General features: G+C 32.6%; 1 protein-coding gene, 1 long non-coding RNA gene and 3 pseudogenes across 3 annotated transcripts in view; 3 read left to right on the top strand and 2 right to left on the bottom strand.

Annotated features, from left to right (window-relative positions):
- The window catches only part of LOC146936957 (uncharacterized), a 54,906-nt gene that overhangs the window by 21,106 nt on the left and 10,370 nt on the right, over positions 1-23,430 (top strand). The gene's annotated exons all lie outside the window — the stretch shown is intronic.
- On the top strand, positions 152-9,398 carry LOC146936961 (serine carboxypeptidase-like 40). The gene is made up of 7 exons (XM_085751495.1): positions 152-1,928; positions 4,857-4,964; positions 5,219-5,493; positions 7,058-7,315; positions 7,867-8,075; positions 8,308-8,413; positions 9,081-9,398. The coding sequence occupies exons 1-7, from the start codon at positions 1,553-1,555 to the stop codon at positions 9,240-9,242; spliced, it is 1,494 nt and encodes a 497-aa protein (XP_085607621.1). The 5' UTR covers positions 152-1,552; the 3' UTR covers positions 9,243-9,398.
- Positions 11,698-15,876, bottom strand: LOC146936960 (putative disease resistance RPP13-like protein 1; annotated as a pseudogene).
- On the top strand, positions 16,307-16,930 carry LOC146936959 (uncharacterized; annotated as a pseudogene).
- LOC146936958 (putative disease resistance RPP13-like protein 1 pseudogene) lies at positions 17,032-22,318 on the bottom strand (annotated as a pseudogene). The gene is made up of 3 exons (XR_015030801.1): positions 18,272-22,318; positions 17,612-17,771; positions 17,032-17,325 (listed from the first exon to the last, which is right to left on the bottom strand). The product of XR_015030801.1 is annotated as a putative disease resistance RPP13-like protein 1 pseudogene (transcript).

Here is a 23,430-nt window from a genome sequence, read left to right as displayed (position 1 = left end):
TACATCCTATCCTATTTCACCATTCTGTTTGATGTGTTAATGAGATAGGATAAATTATTTCTTTTACTTATCATATCCTTTCAATCCTTTGTAATTTCTATCCTAAATTTAGGCTAGGTTAAAATTAACCTTTCCTATTTAATTACGCTGCATCTTCTCATCTTCCTCTCGTTCATCTTTTCTCTTTTTCCCTAGAATCCCTCTTTTTTTTCTTCTTCTTCCTAGAATCCAACTCTCATATATTCTTCTTCTCTTCTCTTTTATTGATTTCTGATTGTCATCTTTCTTTATAGATTTCTCTTCCTTTTTGATTCATCTTTTTATTTTGATCGATTTCATTTTTTTTTTCGTTTTTCTTATCAATTTCAATTCTAATTCTTTTTGATTGATTTCTATTTTTTGATAGTCCTCTTCTTTTGTTGTTTATCGATTTCAATTTTCTTCTTTTTTGTGATGTTGCTGTAATATGAATAATATGAAAATTTATCCTATCAAATCATTATCTTATTTGTTATCATGTGCACATCAAACACATGATAGGATAAGTGTTTATCCGGTTCATATCATATCCTATCTCTATCTAACTTCATATCATATCCTATCTTGATCATCAAACGGATCCTAAGAGTCTAGAAACTGTTATAGTTCTTTCTCTTTAAATAATTAGAAGCATGTTAATTAGAAGCATGGTTCGTTATTTTGCGAATATAAAAACATTTTTGTATAGTTGAATCCTAACATTGTTCTGTAATATTTTCCTCTTGCAGCTGATACAACTTCAATTAAGGACCCCAACTCTGTTCTTTACTCCAAGGGACTGTATACAAAAAAGCTTTTATATGAAATGATATTTTCCCAATAGATTTTTTTTTTTTCTTTCTGTTTTTTGTGAAGAAGTTTCCTAATAGAAAATTAATTCTGCCTTATCATTTAAATCTGAAAAGTTTAATTATCCTCTTGCATGTGTTTTAAGGAACCATGAATCTCTAAACTCTACTCACATGGCAGAACATGATTGGAGGTCAAGAAATTAAAATATTATTATTCAATTTGTCCACTTCTTATCACATTGTTATTTTGGTCACCCAATCATGCCCCTTAATCAATGTTCAAAACTGAACCGGATGGTTCAACTAGTTGAATCGAGAATCGGTTTGTTTGATGGTTGGTTTGATCCTTGTTGTATTGCAGTTTGGTTGAATCAAATTGAACAAAGGTGAATCGATTGAATTGTAGTTGGTTCAACCATTTTTTATTTTTATCATTTTCTTTTAAACTTTTTATTACTCTTTATTTATTTTTTCTAATAATTAAGTCGTAATTGAACCAATTGAGTCAAGATCTGAATGTCTCACCGATTCAATCTCTGGTCCGGTTTTATTTTTTAAAACATTACTTAATTGTGGTCGCAACTTAGTAATCTATATAATAGCTAGCTAGATTTTTGATGCATATATATAAGCTCCAACACCTTAATTTCATTTCTCACATTCCCACACCTTCCACACTTTTCACCCTCTTTCTTTTGAGTCCTTCATAACAAATTAACACAATGAGCAAACCAACTTCTTCATTGGTTCATCTATCCATTCTCATTATAACTCTCTTTGTGGCTGAAATCCATGGAAGCAAACAAAGTAGAGCTCTTACCAAACTACAAAAGTCCAAGTACAATATAAATTCAAAAATTGATACAAGTCACTTTAAGATACATGAGAATATTGTCCTTGATGCAATGGTTCATTCTCAAGATGGTATGAAAGAGAAAGACAAGATTGAGAAGCTACCAGGGCAACCAAATGTGAAATTCTCTCAATATGGAGGGTATGTTACAGTGGACAAAATAGCAGGACGTGCTTTTTACTATTACTTTGTGGAAGCTTATCATTCTAAAGAAACATTGCCTCTTCTTCTTTGGCTCAATGGAGGTATAAACTTAACATCTATTATTAGATTCAATATTTCAAATTATAGTATATAGAATTTGTTACAAGTGTGACAAGTTTTTGAGACCTTACATAAACTATCCTAAATTTTAGTGGCTCAATGGACTACAATCATGATTATCCTAAATTTTAGTAATATCAAGGAGCGCAACATAAACTATCACTACCACAAAAAGTTTAATCATTGTATAACAAAGTTACAACAAAAATTTCATCTCTAGTTTTAGACCTCCTAACAATTAATTAGAGACATTTATTTTTATTGTTCCCCCATTTATCTTAATATTTAACTTGGAGAATAATATTATGATGCACCGTCAATGTAAAACGTTTTACACTATCAACCAATCACAAACCATCTTTTGTATATAATAAATTACTAACCAAAAGTTGTTAATGATATAATGTTTATGATTGGTTGATAATGAAAAAATCTATACATTGTAGACACATATAAATTAAATTATTGATAGATGTCTAATATTTGTTTCTTTTCATGAGTCTAATCTTTGCTTCATATGAAAAGAAAATGCAAATTTCATGATAATGCATTTTAAGTGATGCACACTCAAAAACGTTGAAATTAATTCTTTTTTAATTCCTTTCAATCAGTTAGTTTCAACACAATTGCATCTATGCACATGCAAATGTACAAAGTGTTTCTTTGCCTTGTTGCGAACTCGCATTCTTTTTGGGTTTTCACATCACGAGCCAGAAACAACTTGAGAAAACGAATCTATTTTTAATGATCCCATATAAATAATTTGTCACAAACTTTAGTTTCATTTTTTTGTTTAGAGGAAGTCCTAAAATTCTAGTTATGTGTACATTCTATGGGATTTTATCTGTTTTGAATTATATGGTTTTCTAGTCAACAAAATACTGCTCATCTCACTTATTCTACCAGAGTTAGTAATACTACTTTTGAAGTTTTTTTTTTTTTTTTGAAAGTTATTATTATATATTATACAAACTTACCCCAAAATAAAATAATTTTTTAAATACTACAAATTTATTAAAAAAAAAAAGTAAAAACAGAAAATTGTGGGACATAAATTGGAACTACCCCAAATTATATACAAGTCTTTACTTTTATTTTTAATTTATGTAGTTTTTATATAATGTCTTTATAGGTAAGAGTTGATCAACCAACATATTATTATCCTCCATCTTCTAGTGGTTGTCTTTTATAATCACTTTGCATGGCTTATATCATTTAGTTTACTATGTTGGGATTAAGTGTTACATGCACATATATGGACATGTAACTACATAGGGCTTAGAAAAATATATATTATTTGTAGAGGAATGATAATGAACTTGAACTTTACTAGAAATTCTCAAATACATATTCCAATATCTTAAAAGAGAGATTGAAGACATTTTAATATTATAGATATTAACTAATAAACTATGCACCAATAGTATACAAAATTATATTTTACCCTAGCATATGTTTTGTTATAATTCTATATTTACTAAATTATCCACAAAATTATCTACAAGTTTCTTTGATTATAGTTAGTGTAAAATAGTTTTACTTCGTCAGTATCACAGACTTATTCACTCGATTATAGTCGGTATGACTAAAGTAAAATATGGAAGGGTTGCATATTTTGTTAATTTGTCACATCATAGTCTCTAATGATCGAAGAATCATTAACTATTTCCATTGATGTTTATAATTTTGAACATCAATTTGTCTATTCACTCTAATTATATTCTTATAGTGTAGTCTTCGAAAGAGTGGTTCAGTTGTATGGGTTTGGGGCACTCATTCAACGAGGAGGAAATCTTGCTTGATTACAAACATTTGAACACACTAAAAATACATATAAATAATTATTTTAAAAATATTTATTATTTAATTCATTTTCCTTTCAACCTTTTCTTAAGTGTTTGTGTTCAAGTAGTGTATTCAAATGCATGTGACCAATCAAGTATTTTCCTTCGATTATAGTGTAAGGGAATAATATTTTAAAATAATGATATTTGAACAATAAAAATTTGACAACTTTTAGGAAACTCTATCTCTCATACTTTTGTTGTATTATTACTCTTGCTTTCCACACCTCTCGATTCCTTATGCCCCTAAAAGAAAAAGAAAAAAAAAGAGTGTTGTCCGAAAGTTATCGTTGTTCAAATATCATTACTCGTATTTTATACCATGAGAAGCACAATAATGTGAAGAATGGCAGGTGTTAAAATCCCATAATTCACGCTTCTTGAGGATTTCCCGGCGTGCATGTTGTATACAAGAACAAACGTACAACAAAAGAAATAAAATAAGTCACCGGTATAAGTATTTATTGGGATTATATTATGTCTATTAGTATGTTATTAGATGTTTAATTAATGTGTCTTTTATAGGCAAGTAGAGATTTGACCCTTTATTTTTAATTTATAGTCATTTTCTGATGATGGTGACATGCAAGATCACATAGCCTCAACCCTATGTTAATTAAGCTGGTAGAAGTTTGACTATACTTGTATCTAAATGCATAAATAAATATAATATAGAGTTTAATGAATGCTATTTTTTCATAGAGTTCCCTCCACTTGATGTAATTTTATTCGAAATATATGAACACTTTTTCAACCGAAATATGAATATAAGATATATATACATTGTGAAAGTCTAACCCATTTTTGATAGCATAAAAAAGTTTTACATGGTGATTTTTATAATATAAATATTTTATAAAGTAATACAGAAAAGTGTATATGTTATTGTAGTAAAGGATTGAATGATCATATAAACTTTTTTGTACATTCTTTGCATTAAACTCTAACATGAATTATGAAGATGAAATTATTTAGTTTTTTAGGAAATGATTACATATTATTGTCTCCTTCATCATATTATTTAACTACTAATTAATTTATTAATTTTTCATTTCTCTTTCAAAGGTCCTGGATGCTCATCTCTTGCCTATGGAGCAATGCAAGAAGTTGGACCCTTCCGTGTGAAGAGTAATGGGAAAACCCTTCACAAAAATAACTATTCATGGAACTATGGTATTAATTATCACCTCAAATTGATATTTTCATTAGAACAGATGCGAAAAAAGTTACTTTTAGATATTAAAAACTAAAACGATGAAAAAGAGTATTTTTTTCTTGTAGATGGATAAAATGACAATAGTTATTAAAAACCCACAAAAAAAATTAGTAATCAATTTTATGTTTTTTCTTATTTAATTTTGGTCGCTATTTAATTTTCTTTAATTTTAAATATTTCTCATTTTTTTATTTAATTTTCAACTTTGAAGCTGCAAATTTATTGTTCCTTGAGTCCCCAGCTGGGGTAGGATATTCATACTCAAATAAATCATCTGATTATGACACCAATGGGGATAGAAGAACAGCTGCAGATAACTATGTTTTTTTAGTGAATTGGTTAGAAAGATTTCCTGAATATAAGAATAGAGATTTCTACATTGCTGGAGAAAGTTATGCTGGTCATTATGTTCCTCAACTTGCACACAATATTCTCTACCATAATAAAAAGGCTAATAGGACAATTATCAACCTCAAAGGAATTATGGTATGTGTTTTTCACTTTTTCAATCCCTTTTATTTGCTATCAAATTGGCAAAAGAGCATGAAGTTATCATTATTATTCCATGTGTTGATTATGCCCTTAAACATAAATCATGGACATTGTCTTATGAAAATTACAGCTAATCTAATATGTTTTTTCAAATTTCTCAATTACATCATGATGGTGAAAAGTAAAATTAGGAAAGTTAATGAGAATTGAGTTTAATCATAATTGATAGTGTTAAAAAATTTACACATTTGTCTAAGACCATTTCCGACGGTTATTTTTAGAAGCTCATTTTAGATTTCACATACTACTAATATATGGTCTCGTAAGGTCACATCATATTTATGCAACTCATAAATATTTTATTTCAATAGTAAAAAAATATATGCAACCCACATTTATATTTTTTATTTCCACTTAATGTTGTCTCAAATTCAAATATGAATTGATTTATATAAATTAACAATATATTTGATCAATGAGACATTTTTTTTTTAACAAAAATGGATAATTTTTCTTTTGTTATAAGATTGGGTTTCCAAATTTATCTGGGCCAGGATTGGTCCACCACTCATATGGATGAAACCAAGTTTGTTACGTGATTCATGACGGGAGGAGATCCTCTCCAGTGCAGTTTTTGTCCTGTGAAATCTCAACCCCATGTTTTCCTTATAATCAATGTAGTTTTAATCATTAAAAAAAAATTAATGGTGTGGATGTGCACTGGACCTGCTCCAGTGAAAACTTCACAGGAGAGAATCCATGCCCATTCATGACATATGTATGATTGATTTATTATTTTTTAATTGGGTTTATTAAATCTTGAATCATGGTCATGGAAATCTGTTCCTTTGTCTGTGATATCATTGGCTATTTTTTGTTTTAGGTGCTAGTATATCATGGAGATTTTTTAAATCATGTAACAACTAACATTGAATGGTCTCTATATGGTCCATAGGTGGGACCATAGTTAGTATGAATTGTTCCTGGTTAGCCATTATAGATAGATATGTCAAGGAAACAACTGGAACAATTCCACACATTACTTGTAGCATAGTAAATAGTTGTTGATGTTTTGTTTTGGTGAGGAGTTGTTGATGTTTTTTCTTTTTGGGTACTACTTAATGATTTCTTATTTATTTTTTAATTGGGCTCAAAAAGTGTGTTTTGGTACTACAATGACAACATTAGATTTTGAATAATTTATAAAATTAATTTTAATTATAATGGAATTGAACAAATAATTTATAAAATTAATTTTAGTTATAATGGAATTGCACATAAACCAATTTTTGTGTTTAGATACATTGATCCAATAGTTAGTTGAATAATAATCATAATAAGGCAGCAGATTGGTTACCGAAGCACATAATTACATTATATTTTTCTCATAGATTTCAGATTTTTAGTTTCACTGAAATTCAATTTTTTACTGAATAAAGTGTAGTGACTCAAATAAAATGTATGAATGGAACATAACAATGATAAAAAAATATGTGAATGGAACAATCTAATGTAACAAAGATGAATATGTTTACATTTTGTTATATTATATGCATAGATTGGGAATGCAGTGATCAATGACGACACAGATGAACAAGGAATGTACGATTTTCTTGCAAGTCATGCAATCATATCAGATCAAACAGCATATAATATCAACAAATTTTGTAATTTTTCATCAACTTCCAATCAAACTACTGAGTGCAGTGAAGCAGCAAGCGAAGTTGATAAGAACACGTTGTTCCTTGATATATACAACATTTATGCCCCAGTCTGCACTAATCACAACCTCACTAACCGTCCCAAGAAGGTCTCGGTAAGATTCAAATTTTCTTTCAAGTGGCATGAAATATGATTTTTCTTAAAGCAATTAGGGTCGGTCCAAGGGTCAAGCTAGCGAGGCCCCTAGTTTTATATATTGTAAGGGGAATATGATGAATATATCGTCATGTCAAGACGCGTCCTGAATGCGTTAAGTGTTTTTTTTATTGGTCTGGAAAACTTTGACCCGTCTTGATTTCCTTGAGATACGAAACTTCAACTGTTACTTTTCTTTACAAATAAAACACATCATCATCATAAAAACTCACAAAACAAACCCTAATGGTGTATAGGATTGCTTATATTGTAATTAAGCTCTTTCAACTTAAATCTTTCGCATTGTTAAAGTCAGATCAAGACGTTACAATCACACACGTCTTTTACTATGGCCTTAACTTATAGGTTGGATCGTCCTGAACAAAGATCTTAATTAGTTCAAACCAAATAAATGGAAAAATTAAACATTTGGAGAATCTTACCCCGTTAAATGGGTGTTACACCCGACTCTACTCAGATTAGTAAGAATTCAATCATTATTGTACGCAGGATGTTCTTGATCCATGCAGTGACGATTATGTACAAGCATATTTCAACCGGGGTGATGTTCAGGAGGCCCTTCATGCCAATGTCACGAAGCTCAAGTATGACTGGGAAGCCTGCAGTACTATCATTCCAAACTGGGGGGATAGTCCTACAACAATCATTCCCCTTTTACATGAGCTCCTAAATAATGGATTAAGGGTGTGGGTTTTTAGGTAAGACATCTTCTCTTTACTTATGACTGTAGGGACTAGTAATTATCATATTCTCTTTGTCTTTTGATAATATTTGTTCTTACTTTATTGTAAAGTTGTATGGTCCCTTGTTATTCTGTCAATCTTAGTGTAAAAAAAAAATAATTTGACTCATCATTCTTTGTAATTTAGAGTGAAAGATGTTTATGAAGTTTGTTTTGATGATTTTTTGTTTATCTATTGTATGATACAGTGGTGATATAGATGGAAGGGTGCCCGTTACTGCAACAAAATATTCCCTTAGAAAGATGAAGCTTCCCATTGAGACAACTTGGTATCCTTGGTTCTTTAAGGGAGAGGTACTTGTAATAATAATATGTCAAATGTTTGTTTTCTTTGTTTCCATAAGTATTATATTATATAAAACAAAAGTTTCACTTCCCACCCCAACAAAATGTTAATTATACGAATATTTGTCATTTTAAAAAATCAATCCTTGACAATTCTAATACTTACTAGAAAAATTTACATTAGCGAAGAAAATGAAATTTCTCTCTAATTTTGTCACTAGACATAGTGATGAAGGAATTAAAGAGTATTTTCAGTCTATAATTTTGATTTTGATTTCTATTATTTTCTGTCATAGTATTAAAGTTAATATTATTATTATGATTTCCTAGTGTTGATTTGATTTATTTAATCATGTTTTATGAAAGAGTAAAATTTATTTTCCTGTCAACTTAAAAGTTTTTTTTTATGGTACTCATGTTAATAGTGTTAATCCCTAAAAAAAATGTTAATATTGTTAAGTATATTCATCAACTTTGTCGATGATTAATCTTGGCACAGAATCTAGCTTACCACCTTTAGTGGGGTTTCTCTTTTCAACTACACGTTTTTCATCTATAAAGCTCGAACTCTAAACTTAAAGGGATCCGAGTCCAGTTTCACTCAGACAAATATAATGTTGATAATCAAATTAAAGTTTAATATGAACATTTTGTGATGGAATTTCATGTGAAACAGGTTGCTGGCTATGCTGAAATATACAAGGGAGGTTTAACTTTTGCCACAGTGAGAGAAGCAGGACATCAAGTGCCAAGTTATCAACCAGCAAGAGCTCTTTCTCTAATCATGCATTTCTTAAATGGCACTCCACTTCCTATTACTCAAAGAATATCTGACTAATTTACTATAATCATGTTAGAATAATTATTCTATTGGATTAGTTGTCGAATCATATATATTGTCAAAGAAAGAAAATCCATTTATTGTTTTATTTTGATTTGAACTATTGATTGATGAAAATTGAAAAAGAAAATCTCAATACTTTGTTTCTCTCTAGCTTGATTATCAGTTACTCTCTAGCTTGATTATCAGTTACTTGTACTCATACTATACAAGAAGTAGTTTATTGCTTCGCAGCATTGAGGAAATTTGTGTTTACATTCAAGTATGATTAATATGGCCTTAAACGAATCAAACAAGAGAAACCAGAAGATTGTAGAAACACAACAAAACGAAAACAAAATCAGAAAACTCGGTTAAAACAGTAAATAAATAATTAAAACAAATATAAGAGAATAAAACCAATACCAAGAATTTACATGGTTCATCCTAAAAATACTTCACGAAAGAGTAACAAAGGATTCACTATGGAAAGAAACAAGACCAAAGCTAAATACTGTTGAGCAAAATTAGCATCAACAAATCCAAAGTGTCCAAACAAGTACAAACAGTACAGCAAGATAAAGGAGAATAAGGAAAAACATGATGATATTTGTTCACCGGTTCAGTGCAAATTGACTACGTCTGAAGGAGAGAGATCTCTCCAATTCACTATCAATGTTTTGTTTACAAAGAGTAACCAAAAAGTTACAAGAAATTAACTAACAATCATAAACCCTTTTACCATTGATTTCGCACTCAAATCTTTGAATGGTGTTTCAAAACCCTAGAATCTACCCCCAAAATCCCTCAACATTTAACCTATTGATTCCCTAAAGGTACCCTCTTTTACTATTTTCCTATTTCTACACTTAAAATCGTGCTGCATTTATTATAGATCATGCCGCAAAATAAAATCCCTGAGACATGCATTCTGCAGGTCTCTTGGACCTAGGCGCAAAATGGCAAAATTTTACAAAAAAAAAAATAAAATAAAATTTTTTTAAGGCACTTTCAATAACACTCTACCTTGGCTTCAAATTGATTGTGATGTCGGTTTAACCATCGAGATTTCATCCAACTACAATGCTAACATAGAATGGGTTTATGATCTCTCTCATAGGAGTATATCTGACTAGAATATTTACCTAAAAACCACTTCCAATAGGTAAAATTAACCATATCCACCAACTTGAAAACAAAAATCTCTTGCACCAAAAAGATGCAAACATTATGGGATATCCACAAGGACCGCACAACATTTGTCTGTACTAGAAAGAAACCCAACCTCTCTTTTTCTTCCCCAGCTAAAATTAACATAATACAAAGAAGACTTGCTAAATCTGACATACAATATGGGCTTCTGAATATAGTGAATATATATATTTGTTTGTATTTGTTCTTTATAAATTTAAATTGCTAATGATACATATTCTTTTTAAAAGCATGGCAGCCTTTAGCAAAATCGAGCAATTGATTCTATATAGCTAAAGCCATAAAATCGCACATTTGGTATAGGAATTCTGAATAAGTTCTAGGAATCAATGCAAGTTGATTCAATACATTTGAATTTTTATCAGTAGAACAAACTCCCACTTAACCACCTAAGCACATAATACTACCTGACCTAAAGATGACACCAAACAAAAAGGTGGCAAGTCAGCTCTATAGGCTCATCACAAAAAACACAAGAAACACCCCTAGGGTTAACAATAATCCTACTAAAAAAGAGATTATGCGAGTTAGAATTCTATCCTGATGCAACTCCCAAGAGAAAACCTACTCCTTGAGAGGAGACCAAGAATCCCACACCCTTAAAATAAGTTGAGAAATCTCTCCTAATCTTCCATCCGCCTCAGTAGCTCTCATATGAAGGAACCTAGAGGAAGACCTCGTTGAATAGGTACTAGATGAATCATTACACCAGACCTAATAATCAACACCTTCAAACAAGATCATAGTCTCTAAAGCCCGAAACAATATCATCCAAAAGCTCAATCATTGAGGATTAATATTAATATGATATTATGACTTCAAATTTATACAATTTAAGGTGTAGCCTAGTGTTATGGGTTGTAATGTTCCTTTTTATATGTTTTTGCATAGGAAAGTGATATTGGTTATATTTAGTTTGTTAGGGGGAGGAGGAGTTTGTTAGCAACTGGGATGGAACCCTAGAAATTCTTCTTAGAACTCCTACAGCGTTCCAACCCATAACACTAGGCTACATCTTAAATTGTATAAATTTGAAGTCATAATGTCATATTAATATTAATCCTCAATGATTTAATTGCTCAATGTGCTATGGCTACAACTGCAACAAGGCAACTGATTGTACATAATTAAGATCGAAAGGAAAAATAAAAAGTAATATTTACATGGTACAACAGTAAAATAAACCAAACAAAGGTCACAATTTAGAGTTTTCATAGTTTAATAGGCCAAAATTTGGTTGAAGGTTTCTTTCTTGGGTGCCTTACTCTTGTGATATTTCAGCAGGCAGGAAACCTACATAACAAGCAGAAAGTACTATTAATAAATATGTAATGAAATGAATGTTTAGCCTATTTGTTTTAAGATCACACACAGCGCACGTTACAATACCGATTTAGTCTTACACTCACCAATACGAAGGGTCTTCAATGAAGTGGGTAGACCATAGGTCAAAAAGGCAGTGAGAGACGGAATACCATAGAGGTCCAGGTATTGGAGACAATTGCCAATTTTAGGTAGAGACAATTGAGTATCAAATCTCGAAATCGGTAATACTTGTAGCGAACACAGAGAATCAGTCTCAAGCAATGACCGTTGCGTCATTTCAGTAGAATGTAAAATTCCACTAACGGATACATCTTTTATTGAAGAGGGTTGTGTTGCCATGAGATTGCCACAACACTCTATCTCAATTATTTCTATGGAAGAAAGATGGTTAGGAAAATGTCCCTTCAATTCAGGACAATCAGATACCCTCAGACATTTAAGACGAGGAAATGGAAATATGCCATCTTCTAAGGGAAGCCAATCCTTCCAATTAGACATGTTCTCAATTACCAGATACTTAAGAGATGAAAATGGTTGGAACGAAGAATTGGAACCTTCTCTTGCCATGCCATAGAACTCTGGGCCAATTGTCTCCAATATCAACATACCTTCTATAGTTAGGCCCTTGAGTGAAGGTAGCGGCCCTAGTGGTGGTGGTGTTACACAATATGCACAATTACTGATGCGAAGGGACACCATGTTTGAAAATGAAGAATCTCCCAACCAATCTGGAAAAGTTGTCCCACCATACAGGTCAATGCGCAATTTCTTCAGATTTGTTGATGGTTGTAACATATCAAGCACATCTTTCCCTTTAAGTGACTCATCGGTTTCTTCGCTCCATTGTAGCGTTAATTTCTCAATAAGTTCTTTACTCTTCAAGTTGGAATCATAGGGGTGTTCGCGGTCCGGTTTGTATCGGTTTTGAGGAAAAAGCTCATCTGATCCAAAGATAAAATTATATGCAGTTCGGTTCGGTTTTGGATGATTAGTTTTAAAAAACCGATCCGATCTGATCCGATCTAAATTAATGTGGTTTAATTTAGATCGGTTTTTGGTTGTCCAAATTACAAAATGTAACTTTTTTATTAATAATAATCTTATAAAAATATGATAAAATAATAGGTTCGATACAAAATATAAAATATAATTTATGAAAAATTAATAGTGCGGAATAATAATGATTAAAAAATAGAAAAAAATTGATTAAATTAAACTCATACGTAGTATTAAAAGAATTAAAAAGAAAAAAAATAATAGCTTAATATAATAATTATACTTATAAAAATGGAAATATATATTAAAATATTTCTATGCGGTTCGGTTCGGTTCGGTTTGGTTTTGAATAATCAATCCAAAATCCAATCCAATCCAAGCGGTTTTCACAAAATGTCATCCAAAGACATCCAATAATATTCGGTTTTGTGCGGTTTTCGGTTTTTTTGGATCGGTTTGCGGTTTTAATTTGCATCGGTTTGGATTTGAACACTCCTAGAATCATGTGCCTCCACACCATCAATGACATTATGCAAGTTCTTGATGATTAGTTTTCCACGTAGCTTAGGAAGCCTCTTAAGCTCTTTGACACCTAAACCAACATTTTGCTTGCCTACTAAAAAAACAGTTAAAGTTTGAAGGTTTTCGAGTTCAACAATTTGCTTTGGCATCTCTGTTATGCTCGTCAATTTGATATCAAGGTGACGTAAATTTATTAACTTTCCAACATGTTCAGGCAATTCAATCAGATTTGGACAATGTGATAGAATCAAGGTTTGTAAGTAGTAGAGGTTGCATAGTGTGTCTGGTAAGCTTTTGATATTAGTGGAAGAGAGATCAAGATAACGCAACTGCTCCAAATTGCCAATTGAATCTGGTAGCATGGTGATGTTACTATATTTGGATAATGATAACACATGCAACCTTCCAAGTGTGGGTAGCAATTCATCAACAACCTTTATAGATAAGTAACGTTGAAGCCACGAGGGGCAAATTGGTAGGAAGGTTCTCAAGCCTTTGAATTTGTAGAAAATATTAAACTTCTTGACAATGTCATAGGATTATCGATTATATGACAAATGGCGAACATTTTCAGAGATGTTACCACCACATTCAAGCATGTGACAACTTTTTCCAGATACGGCAATAGCTAAATCATTAACAAGGTCATGCATGAAAAACGTTTGACTTCTAAAACCAGCATTCGAGTGTTGAATTAATGACAATTTAGAAAAGTAGTCATTACCTACATTTTCCGCTGTTTCTTCATCTTGAGAAAGTTCGATAAATCCTTCAGCCATCCGAAACAAAACCAACTGCTTCCTATCAATTGCACAGTCCCTCATAAAAATTGAACAATAGGCAAAACGCATTTTCAAATGAGAGGGAAGATATTGGTAACTCAAAAGTAAAGGAGGCAAAATATTATCATTCTCTAGTTTCCATATGTCACTTTTCAGAATTGCAGTCCACTCCTTTGCATCTACTCTTGAGCGCAAAATCCCCCCAAGTGTTTTTGCAGCTATTGGAAACCCACCACACTTTTTTGCAATCTTTCTACTAATTGCTTCTAGGTTTGGATATTTGGGGGCCCAAAATTTTTCGCCTCCAAATGCATTATTGGAGAGTAAAGACCAATTGTCTTCGTCTGATAGAGGTTCTAATTTATGAATAGGAAATGTACGCGCAACAGCTGCAACTTTTTCTTGGCGTGTTGTGATGATCACTCTGCTTCCACTTTTTCCATTAATCAATGGAGTTACAAGTTCATCCCAATCGTTATAATTATCATTCCATAAGTCATCCAACACTACAAAAAATATTTTGTCTCTCAGAATTTTCTTTATCTCGACTCAAAGAAAATCAAGATTGTTACTTTCATATGCTCTTGAAATGACAGATTCAAGGAGAGTTTTTGTTACTCTCAAAATATCGAAATCCTCTGATACACAGGCCCATGCTTTGAGATTAAAGTTCTCTTGAACTTCTTCATCATTGTAAACAAGTTGTGCAAGTGTCGTTTTACCGACACCTCCCATGCCTAAAATTGCGACAACACCTATATTTTTATTGTTGGTGTTGCTTTCTGATATAAACATGTTCATTATTGTCTCTTTATCATCCTTCCTACCAACCATGACAGATTTGTTGATCAAAGAACTTGAAGGTGTTCTTAGAGAAACTCTAGCACTTTTAGTTTGCAAACCAAGGATATCTTTATGTTGTGCAAAAAGTTGTAGGCTGTCACACAGTCTTTATTTGGGAATTGATCTCTCCATAGTAGTTTGTGTAAATTGTTTTTTGAAGTTTCTATACATGATCGTCGCTTATGCCTCTTTAAATCAATTAATCGCCACACAACCTTAATCTAAACAAACTCTAGGTAGCTTAGCTAAACAAACCAATACCACTCTTTGAATTTTAGTTGTCAACCAAAGGGAGGTAGGAGCAAACAAAGTTTATATCATTTTTTTGTTCCAACTTTAAATTATCAATGGTAGTAGACAAATCTGCAAAACTCTTATTCAAGAAGAAGAATCACCACAAGCAGCGTCCTAATCTGAGAAACGTGTGTGCTTCATACCATATAATCTAATAATCTAATCAAAACTAATAACAAAGACGAACCCACCTCACCACCCTCCGGGTTCCGATTGAAAGCATTATAGGATGCCTCCTTAAGCTTACTTGTTTTGGTGGTGTACTGCACCTTGTTAGGTGCGGTAATTACCTAATTAAACCAAAACCATATTTAAAAATAGTTCTAAGCAGAAAAATTAGAAGAAATGAAAAAGAGATTAAGATAAGCCGGCTAACAGTCTTAACCTTGTGTGATTTGTTATCCAACACAATGTCGAAAAAATGGGGTCTGTCAAACTGTAGATCAGGAATTGCGGAACGAACTTGACTGCCTGAAGAATCACCGCTACGACGAGGTGCCCTGTTACAAAAACCTCCAAATTGGTGGTCACAGAAAAGAAGGTTGTTGTTGTTTTCAGTGAAAAACAAAATGTAAAAGGAAAATCATTAGTAAAGAAAATTGCTCCTACATTGTTATTGCTTTCTGTGCCGTCAACCTCAAACTACACAACGAGGTCAAGCCAAGCCAATGTGCCATCTGCTTATTTATTTACTAACAGAGAAAGCGATTTTCCCTTGTTTATTAGATCTGACCATCCGGTCTTGATCCGATGGTCCTGATTTAAAACATATCTGAATTCTCGGATCTTGATCTAACGACCAAATTAATAGTTTCCTTTTAAAATTAGACATGAGTTTAGTGTATTTTACGAAAATTATACTTTTTAATTTATGAATCACATATGAAATCAAATTTTGTGAATTAAAATAAATGATATTGTGGTTCAAAATATTAATTTGCTGAACCTAATGAAGTATTATCATCTTCATCATTGACCAATTAGCATTGTAATTGAAACCCGGGTCGGAAATCTTGTTGTTATCATGCTTTCAAAAATGTTTTGGCCTTTTGTCTACCATCAACAAGGTCTTTGCGAAGCTTCTTGTGGACATTGATTATCCAATGAGTAAATGGAATGTTGTTCCATTTCTTCTTGTCTTTCTCATCTTGGCCATGCAAGGTTTTCTTTGGCTCATGGTTTGACTTTGGTGGAACATAGGAAATCACTTTCTTTGGATAGAAAGTATTTGAAAGCAATTCAACCATCAGGAAATGAAGGTGTAAAGGAAAGATAAAGCAAAGATTGTTTCTGGTAAGGAGTTTATTGTTCGTGAAGGTGTAAAGGAAATGAAGAGTATTGAATTTTTTATATGTGGAGTACTCTTGTCTTGTTTATATGGTGATGCTAAGCCATACATCAAGCTAAGAAAAATTGCTGGTGGGTTTGAAAATTCTATAGTTTCCACGGTTGATCTTAAAATCAGCGAAAAGCTAGTGAACAAAATGCCATGCTTTAGTGAGATCAAAGAGATGAACAATTTTGTTGCTCGCCATGTTGCTGGTGATGAAGTAAAAGATGATGCAACCAAGGAATTTCAGAGAAATATGTGCGAGGTAGGGAAGATATTTGATGATATAAGCAAGGAGGTGGATCATCTATTTGATTATGTGATGACTCAGAGAACTGAATTAGCTGATTGCTTTCGACTCAAGAAATAGCAAAAATAATCCATTGCTTGATTCTTTTATGTAAATATCACGTTTGTAATAATTCTTTTGATTTGTTTCTTAAATTGTATAAAATTTTCTAGTCAAGTGTAATACTCGATGATTTACTTGCACGCTGCAGAGTGTTTAAAAAGGTACATTCAATAACACGACTATCAAATCAAGATTCAAATCATGATTGGAAGACGCTTTTCTTCCAACTGTGAATCAAATCTTATAATGACATAACTATATTATAAGCTGATATGTCTTAGATAAAACCTCAATTATTACAGATTTATACAAAGTTTATAAATAAAAGGGGCGGATTACACTAAGTGTAGGTAGTAATTCATTAGAACAAAAAACAAAGCTCACAAATTAGATCTTTCACAGTTCAATATGCCAAAACTCTTGAGATGAACATCAGCAAGCAACCTACACGACAAGAAGCAAGTATGAGGCCAGGAAAAGTGAAAGAGCAGTGGCGGAACTTGAATAATTTTACGAGGAAGTGAAAGATATACAACCGCATAATAAAATTATTTATATACCGAATATGTAATCAAATGAATGTTACAACACCTATGAACTCTAACTTGAGATTGTCCAACAAAATCAAGAAAAGTACTATTAAGTTTTCAGTATCACACAGCAAGTATAGACCATCAAGATATTAAGCAATTTATTTAGAACTTTGAAAATTGAAATAAAAACACAGTACCTCTAACTCAATGTTGTGTTCCGAACTTCCTTTCTCATTTATATTTATGTTTGCGAGAGTGTTATTTCTTTCTTTCTTTCTTTCTTTCCATACGGTGAAACTGAAGATATGATGGGATCAAATGTTCTGATAGCGAAAATAGTCACTTGAGCTCTTCAATCTGTAACATGATATAGGTAGAAAGACCAAGTTACTAGTGACATATTTCATTTAAAGATAAGAGATGCTGGAAGATCAAAATTGCAACAAGAATAAACCAAACGAGTTACTGGAACAAAATGACATCTACCATTTTCACCTAATTTTCCAAAGAAATTAGTGTATTTCAGATTTATATAATTATATTAAATAAAAAAAATTAATACATACATATCAATTTTCTTCAATCAACTACAAAGCAATAAAAATTAAGTTCTCCGGCCTCTAATGAGAGGACCATGTTGGTCAGTGCACATGAATGTAATTGAATTCATATAAATTAAATGACATTGTACATGAAATGAGATTATCTTAGTAAGAAACAAGATCATTAACATGGAATCTTACAAAGCATTGGACCTGTTGGTTTTCATTTATTAATACTCGAGTAGCTTATAAAGACAATCAAAATCATGAAATGATGAAATTATTCTCGACTAGTAACGTGAAAGAAATTCATACCTGAAACAAGGTGGCACGCCTCCTTCCGTCCCCATTGTTCATATTGTCATTTTGTCATTTATTTCTATCACAGGAATGTGAGCAATTTTGGACCAATTCTCCCCTCTCTCACTTTCATACCTTTCTTCTAAAACAGGGCATTTAGAAATCCTCAGTAACTTTAGAGAGGAAGGGAGACTGTGTTCTGGAAATGACTCAAGTCTTTGACAGTCATAAAAATAAAGTGTTTCGAGAGAGGAAGGTAACATGACCTCTGCCAAGGACTCAAGTTGTTGACACTTAATAAAATTAAGTGTTTCAAGAGAGGAGAGGTGTCGAAGCCCATTTCCACCTAAGCATTTCATTTCAGAGAGATTTCTTATTGTCAGAAACACCAAGGAAATGGGCAGCAATTGCTCCTTCAACAAGGTGTTAACAATATCATCATTATCTTTAATATACAAATTTGAAAGAGAAGTAAGGGTTTGGAAACCCCATTCAGTTAATGGCGGCATCTTTGCTATTCTCACAGATGTAATATAAATTGTTTGTAATTTGGGAGGTAAGAAAACTCCTTCACATAGTGCAAACTCTAGTTTTGGAAGATGGCCGAGATACAAACTTTCAAGAGTGGTGAGGGTGTCCATCCGTTGAGGTAGTGATATAAGGGCCTTACAGGAATATACACGAAGTTTTTGGAGGGTTGAGGGGTGATAGGAAGAACTTTCTGAAATAAAAATGGATTCCAGACCAGTACAACCATCAATCCAAAGCTCTTGGAGCTTAGGAAAACCATCCAGTGGGAAGGAGGAAAGTGAGCCACAGCTACTGTCTAAAGCCAACTCCAAAAGCGACGTGTAATTGCTCCACGTTTCCAGAGGTATGAATGATAACTTCTCGCAAGTATGAATACGAAGTTCCTTCAAAGAAGTGGGTAGACCTTCAACTGGAAATGCAGTGAGAGACGGAAGACCATGAAGTCTCAAGGATTGAAGACAACTGCTGCTCAAAATCATTTTGGGAAGAGAGAATATTGTATCAAAGAAACTTAGTGTTGCCCACTGCAGTAAAAATGGCGAATCGCTTTCAACAAACGGCCATTGAGTTTTTGTAGAATGTAAATCTCCCGAAATATGTATTTCTTTTATTGAGGAGAGCCATTCAAGAGTAGGTGGTGATTCCAACAGATGAGGACAACATTCAATTACAAATGCTTTAATGGAAGAAAGATGGTTAGGCAAATTTCCTCTCAGTTCTGGACAATGATATAACATCAGAGTTTTAAGACAAGGAAAGGGAAATATGCCATCTTGAAAGGGAAGCCATTTCTTCCAATTTGGCATGTTCATAAAATGCAAATTCTCAAGGGATGGAAAAGGTTGAAATGAAGAATTGGAACCTCCTTCAACCATGCCATAGAACTCTGGACCAATTGTCTCCAATATTGACATACCTATTATACTTAGGTCCTTGAGAGAAGATAGTTGTCCTAGTGGTGGAAGTGTCACACAATATCTACAATTTTCTATGCGAAGTGACACCATGTTAGAAAATGAAGAATCTCCCAACCAACTTGGAAAGCTTGTCCCACCATACAAGTCAATGTTCAATCTGTTTAGGTTTACCGGGGGTTTCAACATATCAAGCACATCTTTCCCTTTAAGTGAGTCATCAGTTTCATTGCCCCACCGTAGTGTTAATTCCTCAATATGTTCTTTGCTCTTTAAGTCAGCATCATATGCCTCCACAACATCAATGACGTTCTGCAGGTTCTTGATAAATAACTTCCCCTGTAGCTTTGGAAACCTTGCAAGCTCTCTAACACTTAAACCAACATTTTTCTTGCCTACTATGAAAACAGTTAAAGTTTGAAGATTTTCTAGCTCAACAATTTGCTTTGGCATCTCTGTTATGCCTGTGAAATCGATATCAAGGTGACGTAAATTAATCAATTTTCCGACATGTTCTGGCAATTCAATGAGATTTAAGCAAAATGATAAAATCAAGGTTTGCAAATAGTAGAGGTTGCATATTGTGTCAGGCATGCTTTTGATTTGAGTGTGAGAGAGATCTAGATAGCGCAACTGTACCAAATTTCCAATTGAATCTGGTAGCATGGTGATGCTTCTATATTTTGATAGAGATAACACATGCAACCTTCCAAATGTCGGTAGCAAATCATCAACAACCTTTCTAGATAAGCAATTATCAGTACAGAAAGATTCAATAGGTAGGAAGGTTCTCAAGAGTTTGAATTTGTAGAAAATCTTAAACTTCTTGACAATGTCATACTTTTCTTGATTATATGAGCAATGACGAACATTTTTGGAGGCATCACCACCAAATTCAACCCTGTAACAATTTTTTCCAGATACAAGTGTAGCTAAATCATTAACAAGATCATGCATGACAAACTTTTCTCTTCTAGTATCAACATGTAGTTGCTGAATTAATGATCTTGATAACAGTTCAGCAAAACAATCATCACCTACTTCTTCCATGGTTTTTTCGTCTTGAGAATGATCAAGGAAGCCTTCTGCCATCCACAACAAAACCAATTGCTTCCTATCAAGTGTATAGTCCTTTGGAAAAATGGAACAATATGAAAAACATCTTTTCAATTGGGAAGGAAGATATTGATAACTCAGAAGCAATGCTGGCAAAACATTATCATTTGGTAAGTTCCATATGTTGTTGTTCAAAACTGCATTCCACTCTTTAGCATCTACTTTTGAATGTAATAGTCCTCCAAGTGTTTTAGCAGCTATGGGCAATCCACCACACTTTCTTGCAATCTTTCGACCAATTGCTTCTAGGTTTGAGCATTTATTATCACAAAAGTTTTCACTTCCAAATGCATGCTTTGAGAGTAAAGACCATGTATCTTCATTAGATAAAACTTCTAATTTGTGAATAGGATACGTGTGTGCAACCTCTGCAACTTTTTGCTGGCGTGTTGTGATGACGACCCTGCTTCCACTGTTTCCATTAATCAAAGGAGTTACAAGTTCATCCCAATCATTATAATTGTCATTCCATAGGTCATCCAACACAAACAAAAATCTTTTGTCTCTCAAAGTTTTCTTTAGTTCAACTCGAAGAAAATCAAGATTATTGTTTTCCCATGCCCTTGAAGTGACAGATTCAAGGAGAGTTTTAGTTACTCTTAAAATATCAAATTCCTCTGATACACAAGCCCATGCTTTGAGATCAAAGTGCTCTTGAACTTTTTCATCATTGTAAACAAGTTGTGCAAGTGTCGTTTTACCGACACCTCCCATACCTAAAATTGCAACAACGCCTATATTGTTATTGCCAATGTTACTCTCTGATAGCAACATGTTCATTATTGTCTCTTTATCATCATTTCTACCAACCATGACAGATTCATTAACTACTGAACTTGAAGGGGTTCTACGAGAAACTTTACCAATTTTAGTTTGCAAACCAAGGATATCTTTATGTTGTGCGAAAAGTTGCAAGCTATCACACATGATCTTCATTTGGGAATTGATCTCTCTGTAGAAGGTGTTAAAAGGAGAAGAAAGGAAGCTCCACACCTGATTAGTTTTGCCTGAAGTTTGTTTACTCTCCACCTTGCTTCGCAATGATTCATAACTAATTTGGTTCAGCAAATCCTCCGCATCAAAGACAGCATCTTTCAAGTCATCAAGCCATTGTTTGACAGCACGATTGTTGATCTGCTTCTCCTCTGCATCATCCAGAACAGCTTGAAGAACCAGCAGCGTTGTTTGTAACTGCTTCAAGAGTGAGAGATTCAGCTTTTTGTTTTCGATGAAATCACGAAACTCTGTGGAAGTTAGTTTGTCAAGCAGTGTTTGGACAGAAGCAGAGAGAAATGCACCTCCAACCAAAGTTGCTGCCATCTTTTTCAAAGTTAGTTTGATGAATGTTGATTAACGAAGGCAAGGTAGCTTGAAAATCTATATGAATGGTGGAAAACAAGTTTGGTAAGGTATCTTTATGCAGGGAAACTTCGTTGAGATTACTAAGGAGCACAAATTATATAGAGTTGGAATAAGTTATTACATTAAGCACAATCATTATAATTATAAGGGAAATGCTGCACCCTCCGTTTCAAAATGAGTGTCGCTTTAGCCAATTGCACACAGAATAAGGAATGGAATAAAGTAGTCAAATGACATAGGAATTTTACCAAATTATCCTAATCAACTATTGATTTGTTTTTCATTAAAGAAAAAATAATACTTTTGAAGTAGTGTAACATAGTATTAATTGAAGGGTACAATTGAAAATAAAAAGTTATTATTGCATTTGAAACTGAAAGTGACATTCATTTTGAAACAATTTTTTTGGCACGACACTCATTTTGAAACGGATGGAGTAACTTGTGTCCTTAAGGCACGTGTTAATGATTCAAATATATAAATAATTTATTGAAATGTGTGCATTGCATTTAATATTTAACTTTTTAATAAATTGAATGCATAAAATTTTAGAAAATATTTCCCTTTTAAGAATCTTAATATTTGCTCTAAGGTACAGGTTAACACTAAACTAATTATAATAGGATAGTAAATGTGCTAGGGAACAAACAAAATGATGAACATAATAATATAAAGTAGTAAACGACACTGTGTCACTGTCTAATAATTAAATATTTGAGAAATAAAGATGTTGATTCATTCACCAATCCGAGTTAGGCCGGCAATGAAAAATATGATATTTCATACAATTATTCACCAACTACTACGAGAAGTCGAGAACCACCGAAGTCTTTGTATTAAAGCTTTTATATTATTACATGCTGATGTTGGTAGCCTGACTGTTTTGTACTTAATCTTTTAAGAGTGACCTCTAGCACGCCTTGTGCTTGAGGGGCCGTTAGTTATTCATTTAATATAATTTGTTTAGTTTATTCAAAAAAATAAATAAATAAAATAAATAAATAAATAAATCAATTAAAAAAATATAGTCCTCGAGACTTGTATTGAGAATACGAAATTGTAATGCATTTGATACCTTTCCATATCTGACCACATCTAGTGTGTACACAATTGCCACCATACCTTCTCGATAAATTTTCCCAAATTTACTGCCCTAAAAAAAATGTTAACATCTTGTTGTTACTTGTTCTGCTCTTCTATGCACACCTTGTGCTAGAGAGTAGAACCGTTTATTTGTGGTAATATATCTCA

This window comes from Medicago sativa, chromosome 3, assembly GCF_051527215.1.
Source record: "Medicago sativa cultivar Bolivia chromosome 3, Bolivia_mono, whole genome shotgun sequence".
Lineage (NCBI taxonomy): Eukaryota > Viridiplantae > Streptophyta > Magnoliopsida > Fabales > Fabaceae > Medicago > Medicago sativa.
Note: the sequence above shows the minus strand (reverse complement) of the source record. Positions and strands in the feature narration are given on the sequence as shown.